We start from the raw sequence: 16837 nt of genomic DNA, 5'->3' as shown, positions 1-16837 counted from the left end.
TGTGGAAGCTGGAAGGGAAGATTGGATCCCCTGGATCATGAATTTCATATAATTTGTAAGTGCTGATATCAGTGCTAGAAAGAAAACTTTGGTCATGTACAAGAGCAACAGGTACTATTAACTACTGAGAATTTTTTTCTCTCTCAAAGCCTGACATTTTAAAGATGAAGGTTTCTCAGTATTCATTTTTTCACATGTCAATGGACTAGGAAATTTTCTATTTATGTAAGACTATTCAGAGATAATTAGAAGAACATGGAAATTTTAAATTTCCATTGGTTAAGTAAACTTTTATAAAAGAATATTTAAAATATAGTTTGAAAACAAATTAGACATACATTTTCAGGAGCATACCATATAACAAGACAACCGTCTTACATTTTTCTCACAAAAACCATAAACCTTAGAAATGTTAAATAATATATTGCCATGGACCACCCTAGTTGGGTATGGGGGGTCCTTTGAATGAGGGTCCTTGAAACTAGGTGTGTAAGGATTCGGTGTTGACAAACAGAAACAAACAGAGGCAGTTTGAATGTGAATGTGTTTTGCAGCTCTCAAGCAGGGGATTTTATACATTAAAAAAACCAAACATTACATCTCTTAGAAACTATATCCAGTGAAACAATCACAAATACCAACAAAAATCATTTGGCACAGTAAAGCACAAAAATCATCCAAGAATTACAACTTTGAAACTATGTACTCAGTGAATCACAAATAGAACAGGTGACATCATTATAAATCATCAAAATATAACAATTCTAAAAGGGTGTATTCAGTGGGAGCTGTCATCCAAGGCTAGTGGCATGTTTCCAGGAGCAGGTTAATAAATCTTTAACAGTCAGTGCTCTTAAACACTGAACTAACTCTCCAGCCCCATAGTCAATTATTATTTAATATCTAGTGCCTGATTTTTTAAAATAAATATTCAATGTATGAATTTAAACTATTTTAATTCTTTCTAATTAAGGCTTTCTTTACCATATACCAAAATCCACTCCGATGACACATGTGTACCCATATGAAAATTTTTTGTCAGGAAAGTTTTTATCTATCATAATAGTTTTGTAAATGATTTAGAAAGTAAAGCTTTGGTTTCCCTAGAGATAAGGCCATGTTAGTGGCCCGAATGCTAGGGATGGTTTCCTACCCATTATTCTTGCTTGAGATCTTGGCCTAGGCTACCAGGAACATGTAAATAAGAAAAGGAATAAGAGAAAAAAAACCTGATAGATTGCCATGAGAACTAAGGCTCAATATTTTTTCTCCAGCAAACAGTTCCACAACTGGTTCCAGGAGGCCTTCCGCTTTTGAGGTCAGTCGCCTCAGTCTGTGAAACTTGGCACACAGATCCTATTGGAGGTGGTGTGGCAATATATGAATTTTACTCTCTGTTTCCAAAAATAGAAAGTATGCATAAAGATCTTCTAATTATAGTAACTTCAAATGTTTTACTTCATTATTCAATTATTTGAATTACAAATTATAGTATTTTGATAAACTTTTAATGTTTGACACATATATGTAATAATAAATAATCTTTTTGTTTTTGTTTTTCATTAATTAATTAATTTATTCACTTTGCATCTTGATTTCAGCTCAGTCTCTCCTCTCCTCTCAGTCCTACCCTTAAAAGTCCTTCCTGGGAGCTGGAGAGATGGCTCAACAGGTAAGAGCACTGACTGCTCTTCTAGAGGTCCTGAGTTCAAATCCCAGCAACCACATGTTGGCTCACATGAGTGAGATGTGAGTGGCCTACTCACATCTGTAATGAGATCTGAGGCCCTCTTCTATAGCTAAGGTGTACTCATATATAATAAATAAATCTTTAAAATCAATTTGCAAATTCATCTGGAATAACAAAAAAACTAGGATAGCAAAAACTATTCTCAACAATAAAAGAACCTCTGGTGGAATCACCATGCCTGACCTCAAGCTGTACTACAGAGCAATTGTGATAAAAACTGCATGGTACTGGTACAGCAACAGACAGGTGAATCAATGGAATAGAATTGAAGACCCAGAAATGAATCCACACACCTATGGTCCCTTGATCTTTGACAAGGGAGCTAAAACCATCCAGTGGATAAAAGACAGCATTTTCAACAAATGGTGCTGGCACAACTGGCACTTATCATGTAGAAGAATTCGAATTGATCTATTCTTATCTCCTTGTACAAAGCTCAAGTCTAAGTGGATCAAAGAACTCTACATAAAACTAGAGACACTGAAATTTATAGAGGAGAAAGTGGGGAAAAGCCTCGAAGATATGGGCACAGGGGAAAAATTCCTAAACAGAACAGCAATGGCTTGTGCTGTAAGATCTCAATTTTCTTGTTTTTTTACCAGTTGATGGATTCTTGGGTCATTCAATGTTCCTGATAATTATGAAGAATGCTTCAATGACTGGCAGTTAAATAGATTTGGTAGTAACTGTAGGTAGAAGGTGAGAATATTATTTCTGATGTTCCTGCATATAAGAGAAAGAAAGTAATTGTAAAGGCTTTACAGGTGTACAAACTAAGGGTAGGGTAGGGTAATTGGAAGAAAAATCTCATATGTTAAGTAGCAGTTTTTCAACTGTTCTGTCCTCTGGGAATAGAGTAAGTCATAATATTATTCCATTAAATAATGTTAACAATTAATGAAGAAATATCATTGAGATAAAAGATAGAAGAAAATTACCAAAACAACAATCAACAAAGAGATAATTATGGTTCTCAGGGTAATAATTAATAGGAATACCCAGAGGACACTCCGTATGACCACAAGGACACTTGCTCAACCATGTTCATTGCAGTTTTATTCATTATAGGAACTGGAAAATATCCTAGATGTCGCTCAACTAAAGGATTTAAAATGTGGTTCATTTACACTAAGGAGTATTACTCATCTGTTAAGAAAAAAGATATAAAATTTGCAGGCAAATGGATGCATCTATAAAAAAAAAATCATCCCGAGTGAGGTAATACAGCAAAGAAAAACAAATGTGGTATGTATTCACTTAGAAGTAGATATTAGCTGCTTAATAAATGATAAGCAAACTACAATCCACAGACCCAGAGAGGTTAGGTAAAGAGGAGGATTCTGTGGCAGAGGGCAGGGAAGGTTCATTAATCTACCTGGGAAGTAGAAATAGAATAGATTTGGCAGGTAGACTGTGTGTGCATGGGGACTGGAGATGGACAGATCAGGTTAGAAGAGGAAAGGATCGTGGAAGAGGGTGTAGGAAGAAACAAATGGAATTGGAGTGGGGGTTAGAGGATAGTGTGGAAACCTACTGAAGTGGAAGTTTCCTGAAATCTATGAGGGTGACCTTAGTGAGGATGCCTAGGAAAGGAATATACTGAGTCTGAAATGGCCATCTTCTGTAGCCAGGCAGGGCTTCCAGTGGTGGGCTAAGGCTATCTTAAGTGGAATTGTTGCCTGAGGTGGTCCCATGGAGATCCCTAAACAATGCAAGCTAATACTAGGACAGAGAGTTGCTCTCTGAAAACTGACAGCAGGGGCTGAATTGTTGAAGACAACATCCATACAGTGCATACATGGAGCCTTCACCCCTATTTTCTAATTTCTTTGGCATAAGGTTCTCTGCAAGCTACTGAAAGAGAAACCTGAATACCAATCCAGCCACAAAAAAACCTTGACCTACAATCAGTCCTGCCTTAAAGATGTGCTGTAGCAATGGTGGAAGAGAATTTGTTAGAGTGGCCAACCAATGTTTGGTTTAATTTTAGTCCCATCACAAGGAAGGGAGTCCATTCTCTACACTGGCCATATGAAGAACTAGACACTGGATAGCCCAAGACTTATGCTGGAACCAACAGGACTAGAAAGAAGAGAAGAAAGAAAGAAAGAAAGAAAGAAAGAAAGAAAGAAAGAAAGAAAGAAAGAAAGAAAAGGAGAAGGAGGGAGGGAAGAGGGGAAGGAAGAAGAGGGGAAGGGATGGAGGGAAGCAGGCAAGCAGGCAGGAAATCCTAAAGATAGTCTGGTATACTGGTACAGTGGTGCCTTGTTCATTCCTCATCAGAGAAGCTTCCTCTAGCAACAGATGGGAGTGATTACAGAAACCCACAGCCAGACTTTATAAGAGGAGAGAGTAAAAATTGCATATCTCCATTTATTTTCTCCCCTTGGAGATAGGGAGACCTGTGTAAGAAGGAAAGGGAAGATTGTAGGAATAAGAGAGAATGGAGGAAACCAGGAGAACATGCACCATTGAATAAACTAGGCAGGACTAATATGGGCTAACAGAAGCAGCAAGCCCTGTGTTCACATATGTCTGGAACATGTCCTCTGCATTTATTATGGCTGTTAGCTTGGTGTTTTTTGTGGAACTTTTGCCTGCTCATGTGACTCTTTTCCTCCTACCTGGTTATCTTGTTACAGATTCAGTTGGGGAGATTTTTGCCTAAGACAAGGCCTGCTTGGAGGCCTGCTCTTTTCTGAAGAGGAAATGGAGGGGTAGAAGATCTGGGATGGAGGGGAAATGGGGAAGGTTGGGAAAAAAGGTAAAGAAAATTGTGGTCAGGACCTATTTTATGAGAGAGGAATGTATTTTCAATTTAAAAAGAGAAAATTTTAAAGGGTTATATTGCTGACAAGCCTGGTGTCATTTTGTTTATTTCTTTTAGTTTTAGTTTGTTTGTTTTATTTTTATTTGTTTGCTTATTCTATTTTGTTTTAAAGAAAATTTAGCAGAAAAAAAAACACTTATATCCTATTTACATGATGAGAACTTGTAAAAGCTGTCTCTCGCTTTAAGAAAGTGCATGATATTTGTAATTTGGGTATCATCTGAGATACTCTAGGGAGGTGCTTTTTCAGGAATTGTTCAAGTAGATCCTGTAACAAGGTTGCCAGTTCATTTACTTACAATAAAGCAATCCTAAGATGTATTCTAATGCTTATTTAATTGAATTATCAAGTAGGTTTTGTTACCTTGTAGGTTTTAAATATGACTCATCCTCCTAGTATGAATAAAAGCCAAATGAGTCTCCCAGTAATAGAAAGTGATAATGTATTTTATTGATAATCTGATTTTCAGATGATTCATTAAAGTTTTCTGGTTACTTTGTAGCTAAGCAACAAGGCCTATAGAAAGACATCTGATTTACTAAAGAGAGAGAAATATGAAAGCTAGCTCTGCCACTCATTGTATTCTAAAATTATATTGAATTTTGTTAAGTAGTCTCCCACAAAATGTGCCTCATAAAACATTAGATACATTAAGGTCTATGAAGAAATAGTCTTTGGCAACTTAAGTTTTAACAATACTGCATAGTTTTTTCCCACAACTGCAAATTTACTATGCTCTTTAAAGTTCTGTGTAGTATATTTGGGAGGAGTCATGCTAAACTGGTTTTATATCCCCAGTATTTTTAGAGCTTGTTTTTACAACAAGAATTCTCTACTCATCCATCTTATTGACATTGTAATCTAAGAAACATGCATAGTAAATGTTCATTTTAGCTAAGAAATTATCAAACAAACATTATTAATGAATGTAATACAATATAAATGTCACTCCCTTATCTGTGACTAGACATATGGACATGAGTGGAATGGAAATGGAAGAATTATGTCCCTTCTTAGTGGTAGTTAAGCAGGAAATAGAGTCCAGGGAATTCTGGTTTTCTGTATGGTTACTGATGAGCTCAGTAAGCATAGCCTTTTTAAATAAAATGCCTAAATTTATATTTACCCATTAAGAATAAGAATATTAAGACTAGTAAATAAGAATATTGACTAGTACTTAAGATTTAGTCTATGGTTATATATATATATATATATATATATATATATATATATATATATATATATACAGATACATATATACATATATATGTATATATATACATATATATATATATATAATGCTTTAGGAGCTGATTTTTCCTTTTATTGAAAATAGATTATTTTCTCAGGCAATACATCCTGATTACCGTTTCCCCTTCCTTTATTCCTACCACCCTACCCCATCAGGATCCACTCTATTTCTGTCTATCCTTGAAAAAGTGCAGGCCTATAAGAGATTACAACAAAGCAGAACTAGAACACATCTACTATTGCACTACTCCATGTGTTTATTTTTATGTGAATAAATGCTGTTTCCATTACTATAGCTTTGTGATATATTTTGCAATTCAATAGTTTGATGCCTCTACTTTGGTTCTTTTTTTCTCCAGATTTCTTTGGTTATTTAAAAATTTATAAATTTCATATTAACCTGAAGATTAACATTTAGGAAAGTGAATGTACTGTTCTATTTTGGCTCCACATATATTTAGCTAGGTTTATAGTACTTGAATGACTTCCACTTTGCTTACCTGCAAGACTTAGGTGCTACTATTGCATGTGTAAGGATATCTTGCCATGATGGTCATTGTTGTGACTCATAGGTGCCATAACTAGGTGGGATTATTGAATGCTTTTCTCCCATAGCAGATTGCCTATCCACTACCTATTTTATAAAAACTAGTCCTCAGTGTAGGAGTTTTCAAATCATTTCTACATCAAATCCTCTGAGTCATATGCCCACATACATATGTCTTCAGCAACAGGGTCATACCTTCACTTTCTCAAAGGAAAACAAAGGCAGTACCAATGACCAGTATTATTTTGGAAGTTTCCTTGATTCCTCAGCAACTCAAAAAATGGTCTATCATGCCTGGTAATGGGGATTTTATGAGACAGTCTATGGCCCTTGGTATTATCACTATTATCAGACCAAGTGGTGTAAAATTCCTATCCAGCTATATGGCACCTATAGATAACAATAATGACTGTCATAGAAAGATATACCTAGGGGTACAATATTGGAACTCAGATCTTGAGGTAACCAGAATGGAAGTTACGTTTTTATGAGAATACAATGCTGTTTTGATTACTATAGATTTGCGATATATTTTAAAACTCACTAGTATGATGCCCCAATTTTTTTCTCCATATGACCTTGATTGTGTAAAATGTTATGTGGTATATATGTATATATATATATATATATATATATATATATATATATATATATATATATATAGTCTGTATGGGATTATACAAACAGTACATGGTTTCTAGGTCACTTCCCCTAGAACATTACATGAAGTTCAGTCCCCAAGACAAGCTTTTAGGTAGATGTGTCCTGTGATGGCCCCAGATGAGGGCCCAGAGTCATTCAACATTCATTACCTGAAAGGAAGGTGCTGAGCCTTTAGCTGCCTATTACCCCTGTTCCTTGATATGAGCCTCTCTAGCATTGTGATGTATTTCAGGGAAGGCTCCAGAAATTGTGTGGCAGAGACAAGCCTCTTCCAAATTCTGGAGAATTTGCAAACCCCCATGAGTAGCCATGTCTCCAAAGAAGGTAGACAAAAGGCCAGCAGGTATAGGAAACCTGCTTAACATCCCTAAATCATCATAGAGGTTCAACTTAAAACCAAATACATTTTGGATTGCTACATACATTTAGATGACATTTTATCTAAAATCAAAAAATTAATTAAAACTTGTTTTATTGGCAGTTGCCCAAAGAAGATTAGATTAACCCTAGTTTTGCAAGCCTTTGCTATTTTGAGAAAAAAAGTTGAAATAATGTGATACATAGAATTTCATAACTAAATTTGCATCTTAATAGAATAAGGTCATTTAGAAAAAGAAGGTGGCAATGTATATAGTGATACCAACTCAGTAAATTATAAACCATATGTCTCTCTATACTGTTTTTTGAAAATATAAAATGAGGACCTAGAGTCCATGTATTGTAGAGCCTGTCCTCTAAAAGTTTGTGATGATTATAATTTATCCATATTTTTGTGCATGTATATATGTATGTATATATATATAATAGCAGTAAAAGAAATGAGAATATATCATAAATCAGAGAATGTGGCTGGCTACTTGCGAATAAAATAATAATGCCATGAAATACATCAGTGCACTGACTGCTAAAGGACAACTGCAACACTATACATTTTCAGAAATACATTGCTAGGTGACATCATTCTTAGATAAGCACCAGTATACAAAACCAGGAGGTACAGGTCAGGTAACAGTGGAAACATGACATGATTGAGGCTCCTATTGATAGCATAACTCAACATAATGTTAGATAGTAAACTTTGTTTCTGAATGCAATTTCACTGTAAAATAATGACAAAGCTATAATATTCTAAATATGTAATAATTAATATATTTGGTCATTCTCATTATTAATTTATTTGGTACTTAATTGCATATACTATTCTTCTGCATGTCAGCACTGAATAATTTCTTATTCCATCATGTTAGTAAGAAAGGGATCATGACAATAGGATCACAGAAACATTAATAGGTGATAAAATTTTTCCAGCACCATTAGAATTTTACAGTATCAGCATTATATACTTCTCTGTAATGGACTGAAACCTTATCATAAGATGTGTGATTGTAGTTTACTTTCAGAACTAACTGACTCTTTTTCTCTCAGAAAAAAAATCTATTTATGTACTTGCATAGGCGCTAACTTTTCTGTATAGAGATTCATATAAAAATAATAAGAGTCTATGTTATAATGAGTTCTTCCCATATATCAGCAACCTGATAAGTATTTTATATATGTTGCCAGAATCAATGCGCATATATATCCTTAAAAGCAAAGGTTTCATTTTTCACACTACAGAAAATTTAGAGAAATCAGTATTGCAAAATGTTCTGGATAATAAGACAAAAAGCTAAAATATGAAGTCTATGTCCATCATGAAGTTTTCTGCATTTCAATTACAAGTGGTCCTAGTAAATTTCTAACAAAGTGTGCCCAATACAATAGAACTGAGAGAGCATAAAATGTACACTGGCTTGGCAACTTAATGTCTATGTAACATGGAAATAGTTGTTTAGAAAATATGAAATTAATTTATTTACCCATTAATTTAAGAAAATAGAATTTATCAAGAATATCAGACATGGGTATAGGAAAAATAAGTTAGCATGCTCAGTGTACCTATAAAGACATATTGTATTATGTGGCACAGTAAAATCGTTTTGAAGTCTCATACATCTTAACTACATCTCTGTCAAATGAAGGAAATGTCAAAAAGATTAATGTCTGTAACAACTAATAGCTAATTATTGTATAATTGGTATGTGCAAAAGAAATACCACTGCCAAATTGAATATTTTGACTCGATGGATAAAAAAAAATTACATAATAAAGGGTGTAGATATTGGAAGGAAGAAATAGTCACAGCTATAGGTAGGCTCTAAAATAATCTGTTTTAAATACATCACAATGAATCAGATAACTGACATACTTTCTTGAAGCTAATCATTTAGCAGCAGAATAGGACTATTTTAAATGTAGATATATTTAAAGAAAGAATAAAATGTTATTCATGTTACTAATTAAAAATTAATGAAAATTTTTAAGAAATCAAGCATAATAAAAATTCAGAGGGCTTTTGTAGAAAATAGCGCTTTAGTTTACCATTTTATTTTATTTATACTTATACAATTTGAAAAGGTTAGATAAATATATTCAATTATGCTCAATTTGTATCCATTAGTGTTAGAGTTAAATTTCCTCCAAAATATGTAGCTTGGTGGCAGTTCACCAACCTTGAATATGGAGGGCCATATATTTGAGTACGAGCATTAAAATCTTATATCTTTTTATTTATAAATATATTTTTGATTCATAAATATAACTTAGATTCTCATTTTGTATTGTGTGATTAGCTATTAGAGATCACTAAGATTGAAGCAGTGCTTCTAGTGGTTCATTACCACAAAAGAACGTTGACAGTTTTCATATATGTGTGTGTATTTGATATATATATATATATATATGAATCTATGTTATATTATATGTGACACATATTGCTATAATTATTCATCCTTTAAGAAACCTTTACTGTTTTTTTTTGTTTTGTTTTGTTTTTGTTTTTTCCAGACAGGGTTTTTCTGTGTAGCCTTGGGTGTCCTGGAACTCACTTTGTAGACCAGGCTGGCCTCAAACTCAGAAATCTGCCTGCCTCTGCCTACCAAGTTCTGGGATTACAGGTGTGTGCCACCACACCTGGCAAAGCCTTTATTTCTTAAATCACACATACACATATATATGTGTGTGGATATATACACATTTTATTTATGTATATATTTGTACATATATACATTATACATCTGTATACATTATATACATTTGTGTGTGCGCACACACACACACACACACACACACACGCAAATTCATAAAATGACAGCTTTCTGGGTCCTTTTAGTGATTTTCATTTATATGTGTTTTTGGCTAAGTTCTTGAAATTGGACATGAATTTGTGAGGCAATTGGGAGACATGGTAGGAACTAGAGAGGATAGAGTAGGATAGAAATGATATAGATACATCTAAATTGTGTTATGAAATATAAACTTTTTTCTGTAGATTTTTGAGCATTTATTGAGTCTCTTCTTGCTACTCAGCATCCCTGTAAAAGTCATATATCAAAGTGTTGTCAAATGTGTTCTCATCCTTTTAAGTTTTAAAGTCTTTAGATGAAGTAGATAAGACGAAAGCATCCATTAAAATGTTTCCAAAAAAGATGAGAATTTCACTCTGAGGTCTCTATTTGAACATTGTCTTTTTTTTTTCTGGCACTTCATTTTCTATCCTATTTCTAGACATCTAAAACTGAGTTTTGACCTTCGTGTTTATATAGTCCTCACGACTTCTCCATGACTTTCTCATGTGATAAAATATCTCTGTAAAGATACCTTTATCTTCAATCTATAGATCAGATATATGTCTAACTTCTGCAAAGAATGCAGAAAAAAATATCTGAAGAGGAATTATTTGTTGTATAATACTGTAAGCACAAACATTCCTAAATAGAACATCCCAGTTTTATGGGATTCTCAGAAGCCGTGTTTTCCTGTATTTCATAGAAAACCAGAAAGCTTTGTCATCAGTGAAGAGGATCTCTGATAGGGAACAATCAAAATAGGAATTATAGAATTTAAGGGATTTCTAAAATTACAAAATAGAGTGGGTATCATGTTTTTCAACAGATGTAAAAAGCAAAGCATGGAAAATAACCCTTTTCTTGATATAAAAATCAATTTTTTGAAAACTAACTATAATAAATATAACATAAATAACACCTAAATATTTTTTTAAAAAATTTTTATTGTGTATCTGCTTCAGATTGGAAATAGTTCTTTCCCACAGGAAACCAATGTGAAAGAGATGTGTCTCACAACATCTTGCTATTTAAATGAGCATCTAAAAATCTGAAAACAATTTCACCATCTTTATTAAATTCTCCCAAACTGAAACCAAGAACACATCAAAATGATTATTGACCATGATCAAGTAGGCTTCATCTCACCAATGCAGGGATGGTTCAATATATGGAAATTCATCAACATAATCCACTATATAAGCAACCACTAGAAAATATATTTAGCCACTTATTGAAATATTACAAATATTATTTGACCTTTTCTTTATGTCAAAATAAACTATTGATAAAAGGAATACTTACTACATGAAGTAGATGAAAGTATATTATGAAATTTGAAACAAATAAGGTAATACTTATATCATGAAAATAATTTAAAATTTTGATAAAGAGAAAGAAAATTTCAAATAAGATGTTGGTAAATGCATATAATCCATGATGTATGTGCAGTTAGTAAATGAACCATGAATAATAGGCCCAACATTGATTTTTTATTATGAGATGAAGAACATTAATAGGTGAATTATGGTGGAAATAATTTAATGACAATGTGACAGAATTACAGACATTCAAATCAAAGATACATGAGTTGGACACCAAAGAATTCATCAAGGCTTCATTAACAGAAATGATGATTAGGAACAAGTTAAATATCTAACAGTAGGGAATGTCTTAGTAGCATGATTTCAAAAACAGCTTAGGCTTTCTTAAATATTTTAATTATAAAACTTAAATTATTAACATAATTTTGTTAATTTTGCTTTTCATGTCTTTTTTAAATTATTTAACACATGGATTTTTGATACTTCATTATTGCAAAATCTTCTAGCATTTGTAAACTATTACCTTAAGTATGTCAGTTTAATCATAAATGTGTATAAGGAATACAACCTGGGGTTTTGCTTCCACTATTTCTTGTGTGTATACATAAAACAATCAATTTAATTTTAAATTTTTTTCTCTTTTTCATGAAAGTTTACACATTCCTATTTCCCAGGAAACTGACCTCAATGGACTCTGTCAACCAGATTCTTTGACATATGGATTCTGGTTGTGTTGACCCAAAAGGAATCACTAAAAGAGAAGTGAGAATTGAAGAATGGTTTAATTACTTCTTTGTTTATATATGAAAAGGACCATTGTACATTACAGAAAGAAGAGTGTATTTTATCTTATGGTTCTAGAGTGATAATAGCCTATCAAAACAAAGAGGAATGGGCCTAAACTTGGGCCAGTTATTTATTGGCCATTACCTCAGTCCCCACTCCATCTTTGTCCCTGCAACTCCTGTAGGCAGGATAAATTTTGGGTCAAAGGTTTTCTGGGTAGGATTGTGTCCTTATCCATCCACTGGGAATCCCAACTGACCACAGGAGGTGTTAGCTTCAGGCTCCATATCCTGCATTGCTAGAAGTCTCAGCTAGAGTAACCCTCATTGAATCCCTGGAGTCTCCCCATCCCAGGAATCTGGCACTTCTTAGAGCAGCCCAACCCCATCCCCAGACACCAATTTACATTCACTTTCCTACACCGGATCCCCCTTCATTCCCCTCCCATCCAGTTCCCTCCCTCCGTCCAACTCTAATGATAATTTTATTTCCCCTTCTGAATGAGACTCAAGCATCCTCCCTTGGGCCCTCCTTGTTATTTAGCTTCTTTGGGTTTGTAGATTATAGCATAAGTATTCTGTACATTTTAGTTAATATCCACTTATGAGTGAATGGATACTATCTATGAGACCCATCTTATGGGAAAGAACCAATTCCTGACATAATTGATGATTCTTTGTTATGCTTGCAGACGAGAGTCTAGCATAACTGTCCTCTGAGAGGTTGCACTCAGCAGCTAACCAAAACAGATGCAGAGACCCATAGCGAAACATTACAAGGAGCTTAATAAGTCTTGTGGAATAGATGGAAAAAGGATTGAAGGACCTGTATGAGATAGGAACTCCACGGGAAGACCAACAGAGTCAACTAACCTTTACACATGGGGGCTTCCCAGAGAATGAGCCACCAACCAAAGAGTATTCATGGCCTGGACCTAGCCCCTATCTCTATTACATATGTAGCAGATGTGAGCTTGTTCTTCATGCAGGTACCTAAATTACTAGAGTGGTGTCTGTTCCTGATTCTGTTGCCTACCTGTGGATCCTGTTCCCCTAACTGACCTACCTTGTCTGGCATCAGTGGGAGAGGATGTGCTCAGTCCTGTAGTGACTCCTATTTGCCAGGGATGGAGGGTGGGGGTGGGGAGATCTTGGTACCCAGGGGAGCCTCCTCTATTGCAGAAGAGAAGAGAGAGGGGAGGCTGTGTGAGGAGGTGACTGGGAGGAGAGAGGGAACTCCCTTCAGCATGTAAAGTGAATAAATACAAGTAAAAAATACTTAAAAAGCTATACAAATTAGAAACAATAAAATTTTAAAATAGGAAAAAATAGGGAGGAATGGCAATAGACAGGCATGGTAGCTAGATTGGGAAGCTAAGACTTCATATTACTAAGGACAATCATAAAGAGGAAAAGCAAAATGAAAGTGGTGGAATCTTTAAACTCTCAAAGCCTGCCTCCAATGCTGCACCAGGTAAGGGCATCATTCCTCCAGTAAGGTTGCACCTCCTAAACCTGTCCAAACAGCACTAACAAAAGGGTTTACATGCTCCAATATCTGTATTAATGAGGCACATTCTCATTCAAACAACCATGGAGAAGAAAGAGCTTAGTCATTCTTTCCAGCTTACTCCCTGCTGACCTCCAGGGTCAGAGTGGCTGCAGTATCTATCTAAGGCTTATAGCAGCTGTTTTGTAACCCCTTTTTCCAAAGTTAAAATCTGACAGTGCCTTCATGTTACCAGGCCTTCCCAGTATCTCTGGAGACCCAGGGGTTGAAAAAATTCCAAAGCTTTTATAGGCCTGGCACGCATAACTATCCTTTGCTTGATAATCTAATTCTGTCTACCCCACTTCAATTATATAGTTCTGTACCATTTGCATATTATCTTAGCCATGATAGATACACACAGAGAGAAGTAACAGACCTTTCAATTATATCATAGAAGATATGTCACATCCAGGTTAAAAAGTATCATTTCAATGCTTTATGTTAGACCATGGCTTATGTATGAAAAATTTAAACACTAAAAATAGGGTATAATGTTGTATAATATAATATTACTGTAATATTCAAAATATATGTACAAATGAATTTTCTTACATTCAGCAACAAGTATATGTAATATTTCTACTATGCAGAATGCTAATATCTCCAGTGTCATGGACCCTCCAGTAACAAGTTACCTAGTTTTATAAAGTATTATGAAATACTTCAAAAATGGAATACAGTTTAATTTCTCTCTGGATATGAACAATATGAAGAATGTAAACACATGTCATATTAAGTTGGTCTCTCATTTAATATCTAAAACAATGAGTTTTTAAATAGGTATAAAACAAAACCAAGAATCCTCACTGATGCAACATAGAAGAAAAATCTGAAATTTCTGACAGGATGCAAATTTTTGATCAAAATTTCTACACCTGTTTGAAATTTACATAATGAATTTTAAAATTAATAGTAAACAGTAAATAGTCTATGAAAGTAAAGGTATTTTTATTTAGCTTTGAGTTCCTTTTGAAAATTAAGAATTATATATACACAAAGTGTAGAATTAATAGTTTAAGAGTGACATTAAATTTGGAACAATCATATAAGCAGAATAACTGACATTGTTAACATTTCTTATTGTGAGGTAACACACATTTCTTATGTTGAAAATTTCAAATATAAAATGTTGTTAACTATTGTCATATTTAAATTAGATTGCTTAATGCTGGTTTAGGTATTAGTTTTTGTGTATGTGTGTATAAATAAAGTTTATACCTCTATATTTATATTTTCTTAGGTCCTGTTATCTTTAATTCCTGGTAACCATAAATACTATTTTGTAAATTATAACATTCATTATTTGCTCTTTTAGCTACCAAAGACACTGTTAGAAAAACCATCTGGAACAATGTTTTATATAATATAAGATGACATGTTATAAACTGTCAAAGTAAGATATTTTTTCACACCAAAAATGGGCAAGTAAACTGATAGAAAAAAACTGGTAGAATATTTAATATTGAAACAAACGAGTACAACTGTTACTTGATTGATTATCTAAGAAACACCACAGAATTGGTAAGGATGGATATTCTTTCTCAAATTGTCCTAAAACAAATTGCTATTCATATGGAAAGTATTGAATTTTAATCTTCAGGTCATTCCATATATTGAAATAATGTAAAATAGGTTAAACTGCAAAGGTAGAAAGTGTAAATCCATAAGTAATATATGAGCAAACTGATTAAGTTTTACCCTCATAAAGTAGGTAATTTTATAAGTAAGACTTTGTTTTAAACTTCATCAGAAAACATTTAAACCTTTTAAACAGGCAGGCATGTGGAGAAACTAAGGATTGCCAGAGTGGCACATGGGGTTGGACTTGTGTGATGAATATATATATATATATATATATATATATATATATATATGCATTAGTAGAAAACTAAAAGAACATTTTGTGCAGTTTCTGATATTAAATTATTGTGAAAATGTTCAAATTTGTGTGGCTAAATGTTTTTGAAAGATTAAAACAATGAAATCATAAGGAAATAAAACAAGCTGATGATCACCAGGAAGTGAGATGTGTGTGGGAAGAGAATCTCATGTGTATGGTTCTAGATCAGAAGGTCTGATGAAGGTGATGTGACAATGAAGCTCTGCTGAGAGGTGACAGGAGAGCGGGTGTCAGGTAGGGTTGGCATGCTTCTCAGGTCAGGGAAAGGACTCTAACCTGTCAGATTCCAGATCCACGGGTCTGATGAGGGTAAGCAGGGTAAGCAGAGACATGTCATGACCACTTTTTAGATTGTTAACATAAGTACAAACACACTACACTAAGGTGGATGACTCACTTTACCTTGTTAAAACTCCAATTTACTTGTGGAAGTGATCATTAGAATTAATTTTATTTTACAGTATTGTGGTAATAGACATCAGAGGCAAGTTTTAATGTCAAGTGTTGTGATAATATTTTCTGAGTTCAGTTTATCACTAGTTCTCATAGATAAAATTGAAAAATACAATATATAATTTTGTTATACCCAAATTATTCAATAATATAACAATTGTGCTGAAAGAAATATGTCTTCAAATCATGTGGTACATCAGAGCTTGATGTAGTCCCTTCTCTCCCATAAAATTGACAGAATCCATATAAAATGTGTTGAGTGGGTGTACTTTGCTCATATTTATATTTCCAGTGGGTTTCTGTATATAAATGGGTTAGCACATTCAAATAATTTCAAATTTATCACTTTTGTAACAGTGGAAACATCTCTGTAGAAAATTTATACAGACAAGTACAAATTATTCAACTTGCACAGAAGTGCACATTAGTGGAATTTGATAACAGTTCAGGCATACAAGCATATGTGTGCTTTGAACTATAGTTTCTGCCGGGCGTGGTGGCGCACGCCTTTAATCCCAGCACTTGGGAGGTAGAGGCAGGTGGATTTCTGAGTTCGAGGACAGCCTGGTCTACAAAGTGAGTTCCAGGACAGCCAGGGCTACACAGAGAAACCCTG

The 16837-nt window shown here is 34.0% G+C and overlaps 1 protein-coding gene across 3 annotated transcripts in view; it reads left to right on the top strand.

Annotated features, from left to right (window-relative positions):
- Positions 1-1599: 1599 nt before the first annotated feature.
- LOC147004668 (uncharacterized) overlaps positions 1600-16837 on the top strand; it is a 128054-nt gene continuing 112816 nt past the window's right edge. For 2 of the 3 annotated variants that reach the window (XR_015047091.1, XM_085837667.1), the window contains exons 1-2: positions 1600-1672; positions 2819-2995. Coding sequence is in view for 1 of the 3 variants with exons in the window: in XM_085837667.1 (XP_085693793.1) it covers positions 2991-2995 (5 nt within the window). In the remaining 2 variants the exon portion in view is untranslated. The remainder of the gene's footprint in view (positions 1673-2818; positions 2996-16837) is intronic. The other variant, XR_015047092.1, reaches the window with a different exon arrangement.

This window comes from Mus caroli, unplaced genomic scaffold, assembly GCF_978045245.1.
Source record: "Mus caroli unplaced genomic scaffold, Mus_caroli_1 scaffold_5, whole genome shotgun sequence".
In the NCBI taxonomy this organism is placed as follows: Eukaryota; Metazoa; Chordata; class Mammalia; order Rodentia; family Muridae; genus Mus; species Mus caroli.
Note: the sequence above shows the minus strand (reverse complement) of the source record. Positions and strands in the feature narration are given on the sequence as shown.